Here is a 20,885-nt window from a genome sequence, read left to right as displayed (position 1 = left end):
GGCGAGAGTTGAGTTCAGCGCTACACCCGCTGCGGGTGGGTAAATGAAGAAACGGACGTATACGGCCTTTGTGCGATGCCTGCACGACAGATGTATAAAATTAACGCAATGTGGCGAAGCAATAGGTGGTGATTATGTTCATTGACATTGAGAGATATCTATGACGAAGGGCGAACGGTCGGAGTGTATCTTGGTTGTTCATCAACGCCTGAAGGATCTTATCAATCCATGGTATTGTCAGCGTATCACACAACAGATGTAGAACGGTGTGGCTTTTACACCCCTATAATGTACTCTAATTTGAGGATCGCCTTACTAGAAAACAGTGGAAGCAGGGTATCCTTCTGCTTTTCGTAGGTCAACGCCAGCAAAAGACGACTCTGACATAAGGGAAGCATCATAGAACCAGGCCTTCGCTGTGAATTTCGATCGTACATTTCGTCGAACACCTGTGGGTTGTTGAAACTTTATAGAATCCTCAAGATTAGGATATTCGGGATTCATGTCAATTACGCTCCACAATTCACCATCTCCCAATCGTCACCCTTCAGTTACCGAAGGACATAGTAATTAAGAGCGTCATATATTTAAGCCAAGGTAGGAGCTAAAATCGAACCATATCTTTCACGGAAAACTTCCAATTATTTGACCATCCCTCCGAGCATACAAGATCGTAGTTTGGGGTCAGGAACCTCCGCCAAAGGATGTAAATAATGCCCTTTGCGTCCTTCCCAATGCTGAGGTCCTCGACTTTGCGGTCTTGGTTGGAGAAGTCGGTGCTGGAGAAGAGGTGGCTGGAGGTGAGCCGTCGACGCAATAGATGAGGTTGAAGTGGGTCATGTTTGGAGTCTTTGCGGCTGTGCGGGAATTGACAACGAGAGGTTTTGGAGAGCAGCGGGGGCTGGCGTAATATATCTAGAATGCTGTGTTAGTTTATGAGTCAGAGAAAGTGAGAATGATGTGTACCTCCTCGTGGCAAATTGCGCCCCACCCTTGGCAGTTGCATGCGGTTCCTGATAAAGTATGGATCCCCATTTCTTGGGATCCGAATGGAACAACAGCCGGCTGGTGATAGTACTAAAACTTGAAAAGATCGTCACGTCTTTCCCCGGTCTTCGGTGTAGAAGTGAACAGTCCCATTGGTGAGCGCGATTGCCTGGAAAGCATAAAAATTTCGGCCGAGGTCATTCTAAACGTTCTCAACAAACTCACGTAGCGGTTGTCGAATGGTCCCTCGGAGTCGATTACCATAACCACCTTTCGTCCTCTGCCATATTCCAAGGTTTTCCCTCATCCTACGACACATAGAGCTTCCCATCGAGTGGATCATGACTTGTAGCGGCCATGATGTCGCGGACCTCATTGTACGAACGTTTGAAGCAGGGATATAGCTCCGAAGACGTATCGGCCCGCATTTCTGCAGCGCTTTGCATGTGAACGCCAGTCCCCTGGTATTAATATATAATCAGCCATGTGCATTAATCCATATTGAAGGATATAAGGTTGAAATAAAGGGAATGTCGTAACTAATCCAGCAATGTTAACCGACAGACCAAATGAAAGAGTAAAGCTACCCAATTCAACGTGATAAGGACCTCCCAAATGAGGCAAACAAGACGCGGGGTACCGTTTTTCTGCATCTGGGTTGTGGAGCATGCACATTCTTGACGTTCGTGTTCTACGAGGGATTCCAGCGTTCCTGACGCATCACTCGGAGCCGTTTCGAAGTCCTTAAATGAAAGAGAAGCGAGAAACAAGTAGATAGACCTGTTCAGTGTGGATGCACACAGGAAGCATGAATAAGGATGAAAAGACCCACTTGCATATTACCCCTGATATCTGCCTGCACGAATCCAGAACCTAACATATCCAAAGACGGGATTGTGCATACCAAGGAGGCGGGGTTCCTCTAAGTCTTCGGTTGTTCAGAGTACATGTAATAGAAAGTACGTACCAAACGGCTGAACAAGACCATATGAGGCTTCTAGGAACGATTGCGTCTCTACACTCTTGTCGGTGATAGGCACGTCCGAGTAGACTTGGGCAGAGTGTCCGCGATCACCCTAGAGTCATACAGTCGAGAATGTTGTAACTGACAGTAAAGAGAAAAGATAGCACGTACTTGGAGTGGGCTAATGAAAATGTTGACCTCTTCGCTGTTCCGAGGCATGTGATTGATCGCGGTTTGTTGCCAACAAGATTCGTTGTCTGTAAAAACAAGGTGGCTGAGAAGAATGTAAACGGATTGATGTTCCCCTTCCAGTCAGGAGTTGCATAAGACTGCCTGGCGCCTTGAACGCGTAAATTGAGTTGCTTGGCTGCTAGCAATCTGCATGTCGGTCCAGATGAAAAAAGAAATCAATGTGTACTAGTGATGCGCTCTACCAACTGAGCTAAGAAGGACGTTGATGACCGTTGTGTTTGGTAAACCATATCGCGCGCTCCTCAATTGACGATAGAATCGATGCTGATCGTAAATACATAGTGTTCCAGGACGATAAGAGATCGGAGTAGATTGTTGGTCAACAGAGTCAAACACGGAGATGACTAACGTGACGATGGTTTTGTCTTTCGGTCTTGTTCCAAGTTGAAGTAACACACAACACGTCCTTCATATCAACCACCACCTTTCTGTCAGCTACAGTGTCTTGCATAATGCTTTGCAGCATGAATTTTTTCAAATCATATTTGATTATATTTGTAGTGAACCTGATATGTCACAACTAAGGCCCAACGAAATGATCCCTGTCCGGAATAAGCCTGAATGTGACATCTCAGGACCAGTTTAAACACAGCCAAATACAATTTCAAAAAATTCATGCTGCAAAGCATTATGCAAGGCACTGTAACGTCTACCATCATGGCATCATCACTAGAAACCCTCTCTCGCAAGTCTTCGTCCTCTTCATTCCGCATGCCACCACTAATGCATAATGCATAATGAGCCATACAGCCACCCTTCGTGCCCACTCTCCTCCAGCCGTCGATTTACGCCATATGACATCCAGCCTCGGCTCACCTACAAAACGCCCCCAATGAGACCTACGCACAAACGAACCCCGACTCAGGTCACGCTCACTAAACTCAATTTCTTCATCGCCCACCTCGGTGTATGTGTCTTTTTCTTTCACTAACATGTACCCTGATCTGACACGATAACCACAGCCGCTCGTCTTCATCGGCGATTTTAGAATGGGTCATTGAACCTCCCGTTATCCCCCCTCCGCCCACGCTCCACCCAACCCCCAGAGTATCACGCGCAAAGTCGACTGAAGAAATCGAGCAGTCTGTTCCCTCCGTTCTCGACTCTGCCGCGTCCATCGACGACTCGCATGCAGAGGAACAAGTATCTGTAGAGCCCCCCCTGCCTCTTGGAGCAGTGCCCGTTGAGTTACAGGAGCAGGAGTCCCAGTCCCTTGGGTTCGAGGAACAAAACTGCTGCCGGCGTACTCGTCCGTAACCTCCTTCTGAGCCCACATGCACCGCCTACCACCATCCCCGTCATCGCCCCGCATTTACCCACCCAGCTTCCAGCGATCAGGCCTACGATCCAGACACAGACGGATACGGCAACGGTGACGGTGGCTTCGACGCCGTCCCTCATCATGCCCACTTCGGCGTATTTCTCGACTACTTCGATGGGTATCTCTTCACCTTCGTCTTCTCCTACTATGATCACAGCGCAAGAACGCCCGCTTGCTTCGCTTCCAGAGCCTGACGATGGTGATGTCTGCGCGGGGGACGAAACGGAGGATTCAGCAAATGGCAGGGATAAAGGGAAACGCAAAGCACAGACAAAGGGGAAGGAAGAGTCGAGGTGCGAGAAAATTTGCGAACTTGCTTGTGGAGGGAAAGAAGGGCGCGGATTTGGAGAAGGCTGTGAGTGGGAGGGAATGATGATGGGCCAGAAAGGAAAATCCGAGCTCTCGCCTTCATCCTCCTCCACCAGACCCCGCCGCTCTCAAAAGACGACGATCCCTGCTGTCGATTCTATCCCTCAGGTCGCCACTCACACCGAGACAACCCCAAAGCAAGATGTTTTGCAGCCAGGCTCTACCTCCATTCAAATTCAATCCGACGACCCTTCCCCCCTTCGCGTAGGCCTCTCCGCAGTCCCATTAACCCACATGTTCAAAGATTCTCTCTCCCTCAACACTCCCGGAATCTACAACCACTCTTCCATCTGACGCCGCGTCGCCAGGAGACGGGGAAGCCAGCAGGATGGGTACACCAGGCACACCATCATTGCGTCGTCCTCCCTACTTCATGGAGACCTCGGCCAAGACAGCGCAGAACGTAGAGCGCCTCTTCATGAACCTCATTCGTGTACTACGACAACCCCGGATAGACACCGGACACACAAAAGAGAAGAAGCTGAGCAAGTTTGTAGTCATGTAGTGTACTTTTCTCCGGGATTTCTGGGCTGTAGACTCCCTTACATTATTTTACCCTTTTCCATGATATCCACACTTTTCACTACCATCACCTACCCATCAGAATACACCGTAAACTCAGTACCCTTCTTTTACTAATAATTTTAATTCCTTCCCATCAGCTTCCTTATGACCCACCGACCTCCGTACCACCCAACAACGACAAAAAGAAACCCTCCTACAATCCCCACTCCGATAAATCCCGACCGGTTATTAGCCTTAGTTAAACTCAGCCCTCGCTCCTTCTCTCAACAAGTTTCATACAAATGTACATTTGCCCATCCCCTCCACCACCGACCTGCCAATCCATCTCCATGACCATCATCCGCCTCCGCAGCTGCGATACAAGGACCGCAGTTGTCCCCGATGAGACCCATAAGAACGATCAGCAAGATATTAAGAATCACTTCATTCAGCACGATGAGAATACTCATCAACATAAGGGTCATACTCAGCCTGGACGACATTCAACTTCACCCGCCCATTCTGCTCCATTCCTTCGTCAACGTTCAGGGCCAGTTTCCCCTCCTCGCCTTCTCGCAGTTCCCCCCGGATCCCCAATTTTTATCTTAGCCGAGTTCAAGTCCTCCCCCATAGCTTCCCTCACTTACACCACTTGCACTCTCCAAAGCAAGCAGATGCTCTGCCTTATCTTGCTAGATTCCCCCATTATCGCTTTCTCTGGGTCCTCCAATCCAGGCTGGGATTTTTTTCGCACCATTCTGGACGCAGCGTTCTCCCTTTTTTCAAAGACAAAAAACGAGCGCTCACGGACCCCACTGTACGAGTATAGCATTAAAACGGAGTGTGCAGAGTCTACCAGGGTCATCACAACTGTAAACAAGAACTGACGGGTTTCAAAATTGACGATTGTCCATGATCAGGATTTCACTGGAAGGATGACTACGTGAGAACTGGGTATAGAAAATCCGTCGCCCCTTTCGGGAGAGCGCTGAGACGGCGAGTAGCGCCATTGATGAGGCAGTGCCAATGTCAAATCCTTTTAAATAGTCAGCGTCAAACTTTCCCATAATAATGTGTAGTCTTAGCATATCCAAAAAGCACGCAGACGGGGTGCAACTAAACAGCAGTCCAGGCTGCGCCAAAACGAAATCGGAGAAAGAAAAGGACCTTCCAAGGTCGATCCACAAATGTTATAATGGATCCTATAATACGCATTATGAGCATATTGTCATCTTTAAGGTTGCGCTTGGGTTCTTCGACCGTCTCGCCGTTCAACCGTCGCTGCTCCCGGATCTTTTCCTGTGGGAGCTCACGTTGTTCTATGATATGCTCCTGATGACAGATGGCTTCCCTGACGGCCGCGCTTCAAATCCTCCACAGAATAATAGTATTCACGAGACCGATGATAAATAAAAACGAGCCTGAGACGGCGTCCCCTGCGGCGGTTTAAAAAAACCTATTGGGATGAATAGTGACGGTTAAATTATACGTCTCTTACCCACTATCCCTCCGACCTTTCCAATGTCCCCGATTCTGTTATAAACGCTTGAAGAAATGGCGATACACACATGATAACGATCATCCGTGCCCATCTAAAAAAACAACTCACCACGGCAATCACAATGGTGCTATGTCCAAGGGAGAAAAATAACCGCAAGTAAAGGATAGCTGATTGAGATTGATTAATCCTCTTGTAGCGTTGTCGATGGCGCTTGTGTAAGTAAGATCGATCAACCAAATTCTACACTTCTGGAATTTGAACGGGTTTAATCATATGAACCTGAGATAACCGAAACCGTACCACTGCCGAAACGAGGAAAGAGAATCCCCTAATGTGATCCGCGTCCATTGCTTTGAAAAGCCCTAGCTATGCCTTCAACTTCGCAGGCCAATAATGATCGCGACGTACCATGCCTAAGCCCCAGCGTCTACCGCGAAGAGAAGCAAAATATCAAAGCAATCAACAAAATCATCCAATCCCACATACCCAAGCCAACAGCGTCAGATCTAATATTCCGCGCGTATCATCGTGTCTCCCGAACAAGATCCCAGCAACAGTCCAACCAATCGCGTTCACAGCAAGTCTGCGCACGTTAGTCAATTGATATGTTGATACTTCACCGATTCAATACTTACTCAAAGACCATCAAAAGAACTGAACGACCGAGGAGGGTGAGCCTTGGGAGGGCCATGGCCGTATGTTTGAGAGAGGCGGCAGGGAGATAAGCTATCGATCGGTGTGTATCAAACTGCCATGGCAATTTCGGGAAGTGTATTTGTCGGTGATGCGTGAGCGATGCCCCCTGAGTACTGAGTCCCGAATTTGGCATTTCCAGTTAGCCAGTCCTTTTTTTTTGACATCACATCAGGTCGTCACTAACAATTTTCTGTCACCAAAAGTGTCAACGAAGTTCGAACCACCAGGACCCCTGAGGTGCAGGTACAAGACTCATGGCATTACCTCTTGCACTTATTCGCCGGTAAGTATTCCTTTGCTTTTAGAAGCTCGTACTTCTCGATTGCGGAGATGAGGGGAGTGGTCCAAGAGTGGTCCGGCTTATAAACGGACGTTTGTTTGGCAAAGGCGCCTAAAAGTAAATTTGTATGACGTCAAGCTGCGCACTGCCTTACATATGTTCAATACGCTATCACTGGAGGTCTCGCTTATGTCTCAGACTTCCAAGGTAACATTAAACGCTCCAGCAGCTCATATCGGATTCTTACCTTTCTTTCCAGGCGTTGGCGTTGGTCTCACAGATCCCCAAATCCTGACTGCACCGTAAGTCCAGCCGTTTTTTTCACAATACCCAATAACAGACATGTCTGGCAGGCAATTTGGTAATGACCTCTTTGGCGATGGAAATCTTGGGGAAGCGTTCAATCTGTTTCCCCTTCAGCACCAGTGTAACAAGTACTGTGAATGGTTCGAACTTCAAAATCCTTCGGAGATCGCGCAGATGGGAGACCAATTAGCCACAGGAAACAAGAAGTCATTGGGAAAGTCTAAAGGAAAGGTCTCAATTCTTGGAACTCAGTATAACTCTGATTAAGAATGAGGTATTTGTTTTCATCCTGGTTTCCCAATTTAAAATTCTCTATTGAATCTCAAGCATAAAAAATATCCTACCCATGTAGCTATTCCATTTTATACATATACAATTATACTTGACTTGATATTCTATTCATCTGAATCTGAAAAGAAGTACGGAACAAAAGAGAAAGATATAGTCATACCACAGGAGGACTGACCAGGCTGTAAGCTCAGTCATTAGAGATTTTAACTTGTAATACTCTGGTTGATGATTTTGATGGAGACATCACACCCTCTGGAATAGCTTTGAATTTTTTGGAGGCAACCAGAATTTAGAAACCTGGAAGAGTCTTATTTCTGTTTTGAGGTAAAAAGTGAGCACCTTCATGAGAACATGAGATGATGTGACATTCACAGAATACATCTCACCCTTCTGAACTTTCTCTTACAATACTCTGGTTTATAATTTGTATGGCAGCATTATGTTCCTCAGAATTGCTACATGCATCTTTTGGAAAGATGAGAGCAAGTGCAAGAGCTTAATTTCTGTTTGAAGTCAGAAGTGGGCAGCCTCGTGGGAACATGGGATGATGGGAGAATGCATCTCACCCACTTGGATTTTCCCTTGCAAAACTCTGGCTTATAATTTGTATGGTAGCCTTATGCCTCTCAGAATTACTTCATATCTCTTTTGAAAGGATAAGTGCAAGTGCAAGTGCTTAATTTCTGTTTGAAGTCAGAAGTGGGCAGCCTCATGGAAACATGGGATGATGGGAGAATGCATCTCACCCATACTCTGGCTTATAATTTGTATGGTAGCCTTATGCCTCTCAAAATTGCTTCATATCTCCTTTGAAAGAATAAGAGAAAGTGCAAGAGCTTAATTTCTGTTTAAAGTTGACTGTCTGCACCAGTGTGGGAACCCAGGACACAGGACACAGATCTCATTTAATATCTGTTCTGGTAATTCTCTGGTTGATAATTTGATGAAGGCAATATCCCTGAAATAATGATACTGTATGTTTCTTGGGGAGGAAGGTTTAGATAATTGCTCTCATACAGTAGAATACTAATCTACTGGCTACAGATGTATTGGTTAACATTTATGAGAGTGGGTCAATCTTTGAGGAGGGGATGGTGATGCAACAATAATAGGAAGCTCATTCTCCTTCTCTTGCTCTTCTGAGTGAATCATCAGTTTTCTCTTCTTCTGTAGCTTCATTTTTTCAAGAGTTTCTCTTGTCAGCGCTTTCCTCTTCTGCCCTGGGCCATTCCCTGTAACCTGAGAAGTGTAAACTGAATTGTGCTGATTGAAAAGGCATGAACAACACACCTTTGCTGGTCTTCCTGGCCGCAAGCAAACTTGTATGGCATGGTCTGGATCTACCATATTTTGCTTTGCTTCATGGAACTGCGCTGGCCTAATGGTGGTACTATACCCTGCTTCCTTGAAGTCAGAGAATGATTGCTGCCAATGATTACTATGAGAAAGAGAACAGCGATGATTATGAAGAACCTACAACTGGTCCATCCTTCCACCCATCTGGAACTCTTGCTGTTATGACGGTGAAGGCATCAAGGTAAGCATGGTAGTTCACCTCAATACGCTTGAACTGCTTGTCAGAGAGCGGTCCAGTGTACTGATATGGATCCCCTATGCAGAAAATTGTCAGGATAAAACAGAAAAGGAAGAATCAACCCACCTATCTTATGAGTTGGATTGAATAGTCCTTCTCGTAGGTACTGGTTATACAAGTCCTGTGGAATCTTGACAAATGCCTTCCTGAATACCCAGATAAATCCAGCAGTATAATTACGATCAGATGTTGTATTGAATGCGAAAGGATTGGAAGAGTTGGTTGACATGCCACATCGTTTCAGAAAGTCAGCAGACTGCCAAATCTGAGTATAGCTCACAATACGAGAGGTGAAGTGGGAGAAGCATGCATCATCAGAGCAAACCCAGGAGCAAGGAGCACCAGGGAAATTTGCAGCATAGTAAAGGAAGTCATTAGCAAGATGTCTTCCAAATCTGCCAAATACATGATTGCCATTTTCAGCAATAACATCGACAATGGGCTTCGAATGGCCTGGTGCTCCTGTGCACATATCATGTCTCCACTTCTCCAGGGCATTGAGAGCAACATCCTTCTCAAGGAACCAGTCCGCCCCATCAGGAAACGTGCTCCAGATAATAGGCCACTCCTAAAGTGATATAATGCTAAAGTGAAAGCATAATTCAATGGAACAATCATGACTTACTGGTGATCCAATGTCAAGATCTTGTTGAGTCCAGGGCCGGTTGATACTGGTGACATGCATGTGCATAAGTCATGCAAAGTCTGAGAATACAATCGCAAATGACTCAGAGACTATAGCTGCGAAGATGTTGATGGTCCGATTAGTGTTTGCAGATGACCCAGGTTTGATAAAGTCCGGGACAGTCGTTCGCAATGAGCTTTTCATAGTCCTCTTGAGACACAATGGTAACCTTAGCCTCTAGGCCAAGATGAAAGGTTGTCAAATGCTGAATATAATAGTCTTGTAAGCATGAGGTAAAGATGGGATGCATGTTTGACATATATGTCCTGCTCCAATAGCCAAACATTTGCCATGGCAGGCAACACAGACTGGGCCAGGTTTCAAGTTCTTCTTTACCAAATAAGCCCACGGTTTACCTGACGCTCAAGACATGTCAAATGCATTGGGAACATAGGAGTCATCATCAGAATCAAATGACTCTGTATATCGAGAGTTGTCGACAGATATACTGGAGTAAGGCTTAGCCTTGGTACCCAAGGTGAAGCACCATGAAAAAAGCCGTAAATAAGCTACATGAAGTCAGGTTAGCTTGTTTGATGATCAAGAGTTGAGACTTGGGTGAGCAAACTCACCCATTGGTGCTTTTCCCTCTTTCTTGGCCAGCTGGACAATCTTAGCCAAGATCTGGTGAATGATAACACTGATCTCAGGATCCTCTGGCATGGTGAGAAGTAGGACTTTAGGTAGGCAGGCTGTCACTCCTCAAGGGAGATGCTGACAAGGTGGTAAACGCAGGGTGACACATTGCAAGGCGTTGTTTGGATAGTCATGTGACCATGCCAAAAGCATCTCAAGCTGGCGCAATCTAGCTGAAATGATAGTTTTTGATTTATTCCTTGAGTTTAAATTGACCGCTGTGTTGGCGATCCACATAACTCATTTTTTTAAATTGTAGTACAGATGATCAGCAGCATGAGGTCTCCAGGGTCACTACTTTTCAAATTCACTTGGCAATCATGGCCTGCAGTGTTTGGCAAAGACTTTACTGTATTTTTGGAGCTTGGTGCTCCAGGTTTCCATACTATGTAGTCGGAACTTGCTTATGCAGTCAAACCTCGCATCAGGCTACAACCTGACTCTAGCCATCAGCTGAAAGCCATCCATCGCTTATGATCAGTCGGATTCAGTCCAAGGGGGTCCTAGGATTCAAAAAAAAGACCTGGGGTTGATTTTTTTTTTTAGCAGTAGCCAGCTTGACCTACCGACCTACATAATCAGGCACATGTCTATATATGGTAATATGACATCGTTCACGTGATCATTTTCTCCCTTCACAATTCACTCCAAAATGTTACAGGCAAAATGTAGGGATATTAACAGTCACCTTGAACAAGGGACGATCAGGCGGTTGAGTGGAGCCTTTGACAAATCCCCAGACAAATTAATCATTTTTTAACCTTTTGTGTGATTACGACAAACTGTTGGGGCAATTTTAATTTTGACAATTGGTCTGCCTATTGTTCAAAGAGGGCAAACAAATGTAAACCAATAGAGGTTGCTAATTTATTAAATGCATCATTAGATGTGTCCACAGGACAAAATGATGTCAAGAATCAAAATCTGCACAGTGGACAGATTTCAGGAACAATTTAATTGTTCACTTTGGCACTAGGCAAAATTTTTATTTTGAGCAATGTTTCACCTTGGGAATGCAGTTACAAACAAATTTATACAATAAGCAGAACAATTGTTTTTTATTCTGTCAGTGCCTTTGGACAATAGACAAACACGCTGTCAAAATTTAACTTGTCCAATAAATTTGTCCTAATTACATAAACAGTTAAAAATTATTAATTTGTCCAGGGATTTTTCAAAGGCTATGCTTAACTGCCTGATTGTCCCTTGTTTGAGGTGAGTGATAGTAAGTATGCACAATACCCTGGCCCTTGATGTCTGTGATCTGGCCTTTGTAACTTTTAACAAGGTGCCTTGAAATAGACATTATACTACCAATTCACATGATTTTGTCGCAAATTTGACAAAAGCTTTGAAGAGCAGAAAAATAGAGAAAAATATTTCCAAGGTCAGAAAAAATGGGTATGATGTGTGATAGCTGAATGGATCAAAATGGTACAACACAATGCTGACATATAGCTTAATACAGCTGATGCACAACTCTGGGAGCATTTTAGAGGCTGAAAATGACCTCCAGTGGCCATTCTAAGACCACTTTATAGAGGTTCCATTTTTTTTTCTCCCCCAGCGGCTGACCTAACTACCCAGCCCCCGGTCGGACTTTGGAATCCTAAGACCCCCTTGGCTTGGTTTATGGTTTAGAAAGACGGCTGAATATATTTTCAAACCCCGCCCATCAAATATTTAGAAGATAATCTAGGTTTCTAGACCTTATGGGAAGTCATCCAATAAGCGACTGGAAAGCAAGCAGATTTGAGTGGGGCCGCTGCAAATGCAATCATAAGGTTTACACTCTGACCCCGAGAGCATCACATCTTCAAACTTACCATCGGTTTGACACATTCCGCCACAACGATGAGACAGCAGTTCTTCATTGGATCCACTTCCCTCGGATCCAAGTTGACATGTGGCTGTCGTCCTCGCGTTTCTAAAAACTGGTGACCCCTCCACAAGACCTGACAATACATTTGAGGCTGTGATGTGCGACATCATCTTATCTTACAATTTACAAGATCGGGAACTCCCGGGCCAAAGACTTGATCATGTCCTTGTGGATTTGTCATGCATGAATGAACCTACGTAATGATTTAATCGATGACAACTTGATCAATTACTGGTCATGATCATTTAGAAATGGGCAACTTCATTATAATTCTACAAGTCCTGGCGCATAAATGGAGTTGAGCGGACTCATCCGCGATGTCGCCGAACCCTTGGGACACGTGAACGGATCAACTTGACGTTTGTTGACAAGCGCAAGGCAGGCCTTTTGCCCAGAAGTGACCAATGAAGGTTAAGCTCGATTGTACGTGAGGGTTCAAATGAATTGTACCTCACCCCGAGTTTTGTTTATCCTTTTTCACCTTGAAGGCGTCTTCAGGGCGTCTCATCCTGACTTTTCATTCACAACCACCACCGTTATCTCTTTCATTGTCCTCTCATCTTCGCCGTTCTTTCTCGCCTCTGACCATACGACGGATACCATCACATCATGTCCAACCTATACGGCTCCTCCTATCAGGACTCGTTTCAACCCACCTTCTCCCCAGCTGCCCGCGATGAGAACCGACGGCCCTTTCTCGATTTGAATCAACCACTCACAGCCATGGGTCGCAGGCAACCAAACCACATTCAGACACCTGCTCCGAATCTATACTTGCCTCAACCAACATTTTCACCTACCTATGACCCCGCAACTCAAAATTTTCATGTTGCATCGCACCAGGAGGTGGGTGGCCACTGAATTCCGATTTACACCGCAGAAGCTGACATACCGAAGTTTGACAGGTCCGAGGATATACACGTCCCGCATGATGAAGGTGATCGCTTTCGAAGCCAGCAGCCCTCCGGCGGCATTACGTTTCGGACACCTTTTGCGAGACGCCTTTGGCGCGTGGTGATTGGGACTTTTCGAGTCCCCCGGTCTCCGAACCCAGCACGTGTGGCTCATTCCCGGGCCAGTACCACAATTCCGCAGAAGGTTCTGTTGAATGGCAGGCCTATGAGATTCCATGCGAGGACCAGCTCGCATACGACGCGTTTGGCCAGCCTCATTACAGTGCCGTCAATCTACTCCCATATCACTCTCAACACACTCCCATTTCCCCTACTCAACATTCTTCATACTCCGAGCTCTCAGCCAATGTACTTTTTCTATCGGAGCTCAGTCGCGCTGAGTCCAAGATTTCAAAAGCTCCGATTACCCCCTCCGAGCCCAAAACTCAACAAACTTCTAAGGCGAAAAGGAAGGAAAGGCCTTCGTCTGATTCTGATTTGGATATGGATTTTAAACCACATTTTCCGTCCTCCAGTCGTCGTCGATCGTCTCCCGCGCCGGTCAAACAAAAGGTAGCGTCGGTGCCACCCCCACGTCAGTCGACCACACCTCCACCTAAACCACACATCCCGAAGAAAGACGGAGAGCAGAAGAGGTTGATTCTCGCATGTTTATTTTGCAGGGAGAGGAAAATTGCGTGTGGTCGCCCAAATGAGGATGAACCTGACCAAACTTGCGCGTACGCAATCGACTTTATTTTGATATTAGCTTTCTTACCACATTTTTTAGTCAATGTCTGCGTCGAGATCTTACATGTGAATACCCGAAGGAGTCGAGGCGGGGACAGCATAAACGTGGTCCCAAGGGAAAAGCTGGGCATCGATGAACATCAGCGTTGTACTTCCTTCCCAGGATGTTTTAGTAGTTTCATTTGTAAAGTAATTTTCTCAGTTTCTTGATGGATCTTAAACGCCGTGCTATATCATATAGACAAGAAGGGAATGAATCCCTTGGAGGCGCTGATGGTATGAACAGATCCCGGTCAAACTCTCTAGTCGAGCGAAGTCTCGTCAGGATAGATGAAAAGGGGATGCCAGCGTTTTGGCATATTATCATGTCCCTCCAACAAATCCCTGGCATGGCCTGAACAAGGCCTGAAGGAAGTTGTTGGAGCGATCAACGCAGACTCCAGAGAGGCACTGGCCCGCGCTCATAGGCCGCAAGGAGAGGTATTCCGTTATCATCACACCGACATAGCAGGAATATATTATTCAGAGGCTGTTGCAATCATACACAGAAGAAACAAGGTAGATGAGCACGAATAACGTATGCATTTCACTCCTCGTCCAAATCCTTCTCAACAAACACATCAATTCCCGATTCTTCAGCGTCGCAGAGGAAAGATAATATTGATCGTCGACCTTTTGAATGCTGACAGAATCTCCAGTGAGCCAAAAGCTGGTCGCCAGAATGTAAATCATCTGCCGGTCGTCATGCCCAAGAGGTACGTTCCGATTCACTTCAAAGTCCTGCCAAGCATGAAAGAACAGTGCCAAAAGACCGCCCGTAATGACCGTTCCCAAATTCGGAAATTCGTAGATGAACAACACCCGAGACGCCAAGAAAGTCATTGAGTATTGCATTCCGCACTCGGCAAAGTGTGCAAAGCGGTAAATGCCTTTGGATGGCTCGAGGTAGCAGTTTCAAAGATGACGAGCTCCAGATGGTGGGGAAAGAGGAAGAGTGTGGCTCCGGCTGCTACGCACCGGGGTAGGAAGAAAATTACACGGATGGCAGACATGGCGACGGCGTGGAAGACGAAATGGGGATATCTAGGTTCGTAGTCATCGGTCAGAACGGAGGAAGGGGTTACTTTGGGATCAATATTAGGCTCTAAGCCTGTGGGATATGTGTCGTCGACGGTGAGCTAACAGAGGTTGATAAGCGGCACATATAGTCGATGAAACTAATTAAACCTGATTTTGGGAATTGGTGGAGAGGCTCTCCACCAAAATAGGTCCGTTCGGCAGCGTATAGATGGTCTGAGAAGGATGCTTTGGTCAATATTACTCGAAAAGGACGTAAATTGCCGCTGGTTAGGTATCGATGTCGGGAGAAGAGAAGTATGGTGAACTGGTATCGTCCTGGCTGATGTACCCGGAAGGGAAGGCACGGGGTAAAAGATCACCAGACCACACCGACCTGTGAGCGCTAAAATGAGAACTGGGAACTCGACTTACATTGCTCAGCTGCGGGACAGTGGGGTTGCCTTCTAAACATAATGCGGGGGGTTCCACGCAGTCCTCCTTGTGAGACAAAGTCAGAGAAACCGCCTCCAAATTTTGATAATCCGAACCTCATTCAAATCCCCAACCATAGGACTCGGTTCTTGGTTTAGCGGGGAAAGAGATGGCCTGTCGCTTGTTGTGTCTTCTACAACCAATGATGACGACCTCTCCAAGGATAACGTCGTTTCTGGGGCTAACGTCGCCTGCAGGGCCAAAATCGCTTCCGGGACCAATGTCGCCACCAGTTCCAACACTGCGTCTGGGGCTATCTAATAAATGGCTGTAAAACGGTTCCGCAGTTGAAAGAAGCATAAAGCTAACCTCAACCTCAACCACCCTTCTTTCCTCTAACTGCTGCGATACCTGCGCGATATGCGCGCCTTTGCCTACAGCCTTTGAATCAAAGTACGAGTCTACCGCTGAGCCGTCCATATCTCTCGCAAGGGCCTTGTGTATCCCCTGAAAGACATTGATGGGCACATCTTGGTCCACAGGCGTCGTCAAAGCCGAGGTAAATGGCGAATCGTCAGTCATCTCTGAGTTGTTTCGCTCCATCTCCGTCAGCTCGACGAGACGGTCCTGCAGCACGATGGGGTGAGGGATCGCATAGCAGGGCGAGATGGCGCTTACCTCCTGTATCGCATCAACGTTGTTCGTCGTCGCTGTCATTGCTGGCGGAGATGATGATGATGGTAAGAGAAGAAGAGCTGTCACGCGTGACCAGGAGTACTAGCCATCGCGATGCTTCTGCTCACGAACGACTCTTGATTCCTCGTTCATCGGATTCGACCTTAGTGTCCGAGAAAATCAGTTTCCTCGTAAAGATTTGCGAGGGTATACCTCTCCGCTCAATGAAGCTTACAACCAGAAGGCGCTTGCGTCATGGCGGCGGGCGCCCGCCCGCCCAACGATAAACAACTTGGTGTTTGCTTGGTGGCTCCCACGTACACTTGTCGAAAATGAGCAGGTAAGTATTTTTCCTGTAATGTGTTCATTCTTTGGAAAGATAAACATCGATCCCAGATTTTTATCGCCCGACAGCCCCGGATAAGATCGGTATAAAACCCCCTTCAATCTTCTGCCGCGGTACTCTTCTCTAACATATACTATCCCTCAGTACGTCCCTTGACATCCCACCTTTGATTCTCCACTCATGGCCAGACTTAAACCAGTAAAACACAACACGAAACTCTTCTCAATCACTATCTGTCTCATCGCCACCCTTTACACCGCGGCTCCTGCAACAGCCATCAAGGAAGTCTGCAGCAATGCCTGCGACTCGCCAATCCCGTTCTGCATCCAGGGATACACTGCGACGCGTTTCAACGTTAATACTCCCGACCAATGATGCTGGCGATGCTGCCAGGCTATTCCGGATGGATTTAGGTGTTACGGGACATACTTCTTTTTATCGACAACCAAAACGCTAATTTGGCTGTACTTTTAATCAACAAATGTCTAGATCTGAGGGAATAGTCTTTCGTGTCCTTCTGTCCCCAATCGACGCTTTTTGAATCTACATCATGAATGAACGAACGTTCATCGAAAATTCACAAAAATATCAACTCCGACTGCTGTTGAATGTAGGCGCTCACTGATGGCCCGCCGGCGTCCATCAGGAAAACTACACGTCCACTTATGTCACTTAGGTCACTTTGACAAGTGGCCAAGTGACGAAAGTGAACTCAAGTGGCCAAAGGAAACTCACTTGGCTAAGTAGGTTGCTGCCTTGGCCAAGTGATTCCTCTTGATGCAAGTGAAGACTCAAGTGGGTAAGTTGTATGTCAAGTTGATCTCAAAAGTGACCAAGTGACGAAATAGCAGTCTCGAACTGTTCCCGATTTCACACAGAATGGTATATTTAGTAGGGTAAAAGAGTATATTAAATGGTACCAATGTCTACCTACAATGTAGCGGCTCAAGGAACCTCTGAAATGCGTAGAAAGCCAAACATCCCGCAACCCAACATCCCACCCTTCAGTCTCGCTCATGGAGAAACCAAAATGACCTGTTTCGCTCGTTCACAGTGCCAATGCCTATCCCCTCGATGCGCGAATTGTCTTCGTGACAATTTGTTGATAGAATCGATGTAGCCCACGGTGCTGGCACCCCAGTTGTCCTCCAAGAATTTTGCTTCTTCCTTACGATCCGGAATGCCGGCAGTAGAGACCCCCGTGATCCAGAACTTGAACGCGCGCTCAGCCTGCATGAAAATAAGATCACGTGGAAGGGAAGGGAAAAGGAGACATACCCAAATGTCGAATATGTAGGCACGGCGAAAACGGCGATGGGATTGCCGCCACCTCCATCTAATGCGAATGAGCTCGGAATCTGGGCACAGTGAAGACGGCAGTGGGAGTCTCCATATGAGCATGGCGGAAGATGGTGTAGATGTAGTCGAGGTACCTGGGTAGGGTAAAGTCATGAGGAGGGGACAGGCGGGGAAGAAGGGAACAAACCAGATTGTTTTTGGCTCGGTGGGGATCTCCATATGAGGGTGGCGGAAGGCGGTGTAGACGTAGTCGAGGAGGTGGTACCTGGGTAGGGTGAAGTTGTGAAAAGGGGACAGGCGGGGAGGGGAGAAGGGAACAGACCAGATGACCAAGGTTGTCGTATTCTCTGCTGTATCCCAACATCAACTTCCTCCCCTCTAGAAGTACAAGAAAACCATCCTGCACTAGCGAAGGTCGAGCGTGTGATGGCTAAGGTTCGTCATCGTGTTCTGTGAGACTGTTAATATGTTTTGCAATTGTCTGTAAGATAGGATATGCATGTTAGCTTGCCCTATCAAAATACAAAGCGAAGAGGAGATAAAGGGAGGAAAGACGTACCCAAAACGTCCTGCTGGACAGCAGACTCAGTCCTGCACCAGCAAATGTCAAGCGCGTGATGACTACGGTTCGTTTTCCATGTCGGCGAGCGAGCAGGCACAGACTGCAGTGGGATTTGGCGAGGGCAGGTTGGACACCGCTCAGTTATGATGAACGTTGAAAAGAAAAACCGATGGTGAAAATTTCAACATTGTCACATGTCGTCGGACTTCGAATGCACTTAGGAATAATTTCTAAGTAGTGTGTTTGAGCATCCCGATGGCTTTTGTGAGCGCGGGCACTTACGACTTACTGACGTGAGTGACTTGAATCCCCACTTGGACTCACTTCGAGTTTGAAAGGAAGTTGTGGCTGTAACATCAAGTGCCGAAGTGATTCAAGTGAGATCACAAGTGATGTAAGCCCAACAAGTGAAGTGTAGTTTTCCTGATGTCTTCACATCGCGCCTCAAGCTGTCCTTGCGTTGGTGTCTAAGTACCGGTACAATCCCCGTCTAAATTCTGAAAGACTGCATTCAATGACCCCGTCGCTTAGGATTTGAAAAACCAAATCCTCGCTGGCAGTCGTCACGACCATCGATGATAAAAACCGACGTCTTCAGATTCTTAATGAAGGCATTCATTACTGTTGAATCGCTCACAATTCTTAAAGCTGTCCTGAGCTTCTCTCGAACCTTCCGCCGATCATAAGTTGTCTCGTTTATTTGATGCTTGATCAACAATTATTTCTGCTGCACCAGTTGTCCGATCTACATGAAATGCACTGGGGGTCAAAAAGCAAGCATTCGTCGAGTATCATTACAACGAAACACGGCTTATCTATGTCTCAACAGGAATGACTCACTACTTTACCCTACCCAGGCACTCGAATACATCTGCACTGCCTTCACCGCGCTCGTACGAAGAATTCCACCAACGTCTTCGCCATGCCCATAATCCGAACCCATTCGCATCCAAACGGAGGTGGCGACTGCCGTTTTTGTTGTGCCTAGCTGGGGGGTTGGCGCCGTGCACTGCTGCTGTGAGTGTGGTCGTCATTGATTCTCAAACGTCATACTAACCCAGGATCAGATAAAACTTGCTTTTTCCTTTGCAGATTCAGGGGATCAAGGACGAGAGGGTAACAAAGACAGAACGTCCCTCGCTTCAACAAGAGCGACTGGGGTCGAAGACGCGCCGTTGCACTGGGTGCGTTTTTTCTCCCAAACCCAAGGGGGCCCCGGGAATTTATAAATTACCCGGGGTCGGTTTTTTTTTTTAAGAGTTTGAGTACCTCCCCCCCCCATCTTCAAATATGTTATTCCAAGAAAAACATAGCAAATTTTGCTCATTTCTACATGTGAATCAACAATTCTGTACTAGTAAGACTCTGAGACATATTCTACGCCATGCGCGCACGTTTTCGCGTGCGGGCGTGATTCTCGCAGCGCCACCCCATCGGTGCAACCTCAAAATTCCTTTAGGCCCCGTCTCTGGTGATTGGGTCTGATTGGAGGAGTTGCTTAAGCCTTTCGATGCCGCTGCCAGTGATGATGTGGGGATTTTCTTCACTCCAACCTGGAACGATGTCTGTGTCCTTCCTTTCTCTTTCTTTGCTTTGCGTCCTTTCATGCAGGGCTTTTTTTCTTGGTCCTGGTCCCGCTGTTCCGACGTGCACATCTTCATCACACTCGGGGCATTTCACGGTTGCTGACGCATCATAGTTGATCTTCTCCTACTTCTATTTATTCTAGGTAGAATGATCAACTGTATTTGAGACTATAGAGGACTTAAACATCATACTACTGACCTTTCCTTTTGCCATTGTTGCTGTTCATGAGCCGTATGAAAAAAATCAGAAGAGATGAACCAGAAACCAAAAAAATATCCATTGTTCACCTAAATAGTGCTTCGAATATCCTGTCTGAGACGTCTGAAGCTTGTGGATGTGATGCGCCGTTGCTAGGTGCCGTTAAAAACATATTTTAAGAGGACTACTGCTAAATTTTTTTAAGCACTCTGAGAGAGCCCCCCCCCCTCTACCTCGGGTCACGGCTTCAATTCCCGGTACCCCCTTGCCCAAACCCCCATATTGGTCTCATTATTTGGATCTGACTATGTCAAGAAAGGCCACTTCTGTAGATACTGTAGTCTACATGTATGTAGTAGCCAAACATAATAATAATTGAGCGAGCGCAGTTAAATCGGTGTCACTTGGGAGTGCTTGGGAGCAACTTGGCCGAATTTGCGCCAAATCATATCTGGCCTCTTTTTTCAGACGAGATGATGGAACATCATCAAAAAATACCGAGATCTCAAGCTTGAGAAGAGTCCAACAATGAAGTTGGGGCGCGTAAAAAATTGAAGGCGTTGAAGTAGCCGGAATGTGTGCGGATGACGTCAATCGTTCGAGAGGGATAGCCGGAATACATCCCAATGATGTCATTCTTCCCGAACGTGCACATTTGGACGTGTTTGCCTCAGATAGCCGGAAGACTCCCACAGGCCATCAGAGTTTCAACGTACTTGGTTCTGACTTCTAACTGCTCCACGCTGCCCAAGTGCTCGATCGTCCACGTCGACCCGGACAAGCGGTCATTGATCTTGGTGAAGAAGATGAATCTGC

At 46.7% G+C, this 20,885-nt stretch overlaps 10 protein-coding genes across 10 annotated transcripts; 4 read left to right on the top strand and 6 right to left on the bottom strand.

Moving 5' to 3' along the window:
• Nucleotides 1-604: 604 nt before the first annotated feature.
• LACBIDRAFT_310681 (uncharacterized protein) lies at nucleotides 605-1,006 on the bottom strand (the record flags this gene model as incomplete). The annotated part of the gene is made up of 2 exons (XM_001887655.1): nucleotides 605-915; nucleotides 967-1,006. The coding sequence occupies 2 exons, from the start codon at nucleotides 1,004-1,006 to the stop codon at nucleotides 605-607; spliced, it is 351 nt and encodes a 116-aa protein (XP_001887690.1).
• Nucleotides 1,007-1,826: 820 nt separating this feature from the next.
• LACBIDRAFT_310680 (uncharacterized protein) lies at nucleotides 1,827-2,170 on the bottom strand (the record flags this gene model as incomplete). The annotated part of the gene is made up of 3 exons (XM_001887654.1): nucleotides 1,827-1,909; nucleotides 1,955-2,063; nucleotides 2,123-2,170. The coding sequence occupies 3 exons, from the start codon at nucleotides 2,168-2,170 to the stop codon at nucleotides 1,827-1,829; spliced, it is 240 nt and encodes a 79-aa protein (XP_001887689.1).
• Nucleotides 2,171-2,933: 763 nt separating this feature from the next.
• LACBIDRAFT_333104 (uncharacterized protein) lies at nucleotides 2,934-4,398 on the top strand (the record flags this gene model as incomplete). Its single annotated transcript, XM_001887722.1, has 4 exons — nucleotides 2,934-3,108; nucleotides 3,192-3,346; nucleotides 3,381-4,097; nucleotides 4,138-4,398. 4 exons carry the CDS (start codon nucleotides 2,934-2,936, stop codon nucleotides 4,396-4,398), a joined length of 1,308 nt encoding a protein of 435 aa, XP_001887757.1.
• Nucleotides 4,399-7,030: 2,632 nt separating this feature from the next.
• On the top strand, nucleotides 7,031-7,447 carry LACBIDRAFT_333103 (uncharacterized protein; the record flags this gene model as incomplete). The annotated part of the gene is made up of 2 exons (XM_001887721.1): nucleotides 7,031-7,176; nucleotides 7,228-7,447. The coding sequence occupies 2 exons, from the start codon at nucleotides 7,031-7,033 to the stop codon at nucleotides 7,445-7,447; spliced, it is 366 nt and encodes a 121-aa protein (XP_001887756.1).
• A 1,077-nt stretch (nucleotides 7,448-8,524) lies between these two features.
• Nucleotides 8,525-9,756, bottom strand: LACBIDRAFT_310678 (uncharacterized protein; the record flags this gene model as incomplete). The annotated part of the gene is made up of 5 exons (XM_001887653.1): nucleotides 8,525-8,710; nucleotides 8,762-8,896; nucleotides 8,949-9,082; nucleotides 9,132-9,633; nucleotides 9,691-9,756. 5 exons carry the CDS (start codon nucleotides 9,754-9,756, stop codon nucleotides 8,525-8,527), a joined length of 1,023 nt encoding a protein of 340 aa, XP_001887688.1.
• Nucleotides 9,757-10,113: 357 nt separating this feature from the next.
• On the bottom strand, nucleotides 10,114-10,413 carry LACBIDRAFT_310677 (uncharacterized protein; the record flags this gene model as incomplete). Its single annotated transcript, XM_001887652.1, has 2 exons — nucleotides 10,114-10,259; nucleotides 10,323-10,413. 2 exons carry the CDS (start codon nucleotides 10,411-10,413, stop codon nucleotides 10,114-10,116), a joined length of 237 nt encoding a protein of 78 aa, XP_001887687.1.
• A 2,464-nt stretch (nucleotides 10,414-12,877) lies between these two features.
• On the top strand, nucleotides 12,878-14,048 carry LACBIDRAFT_333101 (uncharacterized protein; the record flags this gene model as incomplete). The annotated part of the gene is made up of 5 exons (XM_001887720.1): nucleotides 12,878-13,114; nucleotides 13,222-13,530; nucleotides 13,698-13,756; nucleotides 13,845-13,901; nucleotides 13,952-14,048. The coding sequence occupies 5 exons, from the start codon at nucleotides 12,878-12,880 to the stop codon at nucleotides 14,046-14,048; spliced, it is 759 nt and encodes a 252-aa protein (XP_001887755.1).
• A 385-nt stretch (nucleotides 14,049-14,433) lies between these two features.
• On the bottom strand, nucleotides 14,434-16,119 carry LACBIDRAFT_333100 (uncharacterized protein; the record flags this gene model as incomplete). The annotated part of the gene is made up of 4 exons (XM_001887651.1): nucleotides 14,434-14,850; nucleotides 14,949-15,061; nucleotides 15,403-15,411; nucleotides 15,537-16,119. 4 exons carry the CDS (start codon nucleotides 16,117-16,119, stop codon nucleotides 14,434-14,436), a joined length of 1,122 nt encoding a protein of 373 aa, XP_001887686.1.
• A 576-nt stretch (nucleotides 16,120-16,695) lies between these two features.
• Nucleotides 16,696-16,880, top strand: LACBIDRAFT_310676 (uncharacterized protein; the record flags this gene model as incomplete). The annotated part of the gene is made up of 1 exon (XM_001887719.1): nucleotides 16,696-16,880. Exon 1 carries the CDS (start codon nucleotides 16,719-16,721, stop codon nucleotides 16,878-16,880), a length of 162 nt encoding a protein of 53 aa, XP_001887754.1. The 5' UTR covers nucleotides 16,696-16,718.
• A 452-nt stretch (nucleotides 16,881-17,332) lies between these two features.
• On the bottom strand, nucleotides 17,333-19,318 carry LACBIDRAFT_333099 (uncharacterized protein; the record flags this gene model as incomplete). Its single annotated transcript, XM_001887650.1, has 6 exons — nucleotides 17,333-17,353; nucleotides 17,549-17,653; nucleotides 17,702-18,072; nucleotides 18,282-18,384; nucleotides 18,574-18,607; nucleotides 19,125-19,318. 6 exons carry the CDS (start codon nucleotides 19,316-19,318, stop codon nucleotides 17,333-17,335), a joined length of 828 nt encoding a protein of 275 aa, XP_001887685.1.
• Between the last annotated feature and the right edge of the window lie 1,567 nt (nucleotides 19,319-20,885).

This window comes from Laccaria bicolor, genomic scaffold (assembly GCF_000143565.1).
Source record: "Laccaria bicolor S238N-H82 LACBIscaffold_47 genomic scaffold, whole genome shotgun sequence".
In the NCBI taxonomy this organism is placed as follows: Eukaryota; Fungi; Basidiomycota; class Agaricomycetes; order Agaricales; family Hydnangiaceae; genus Laccaria; species Laccaria bicolor.
Note: the sequence above shows the minus strand (reverse complement) of the source record. Positions and strands in the feature narration are given on the sequence as shown.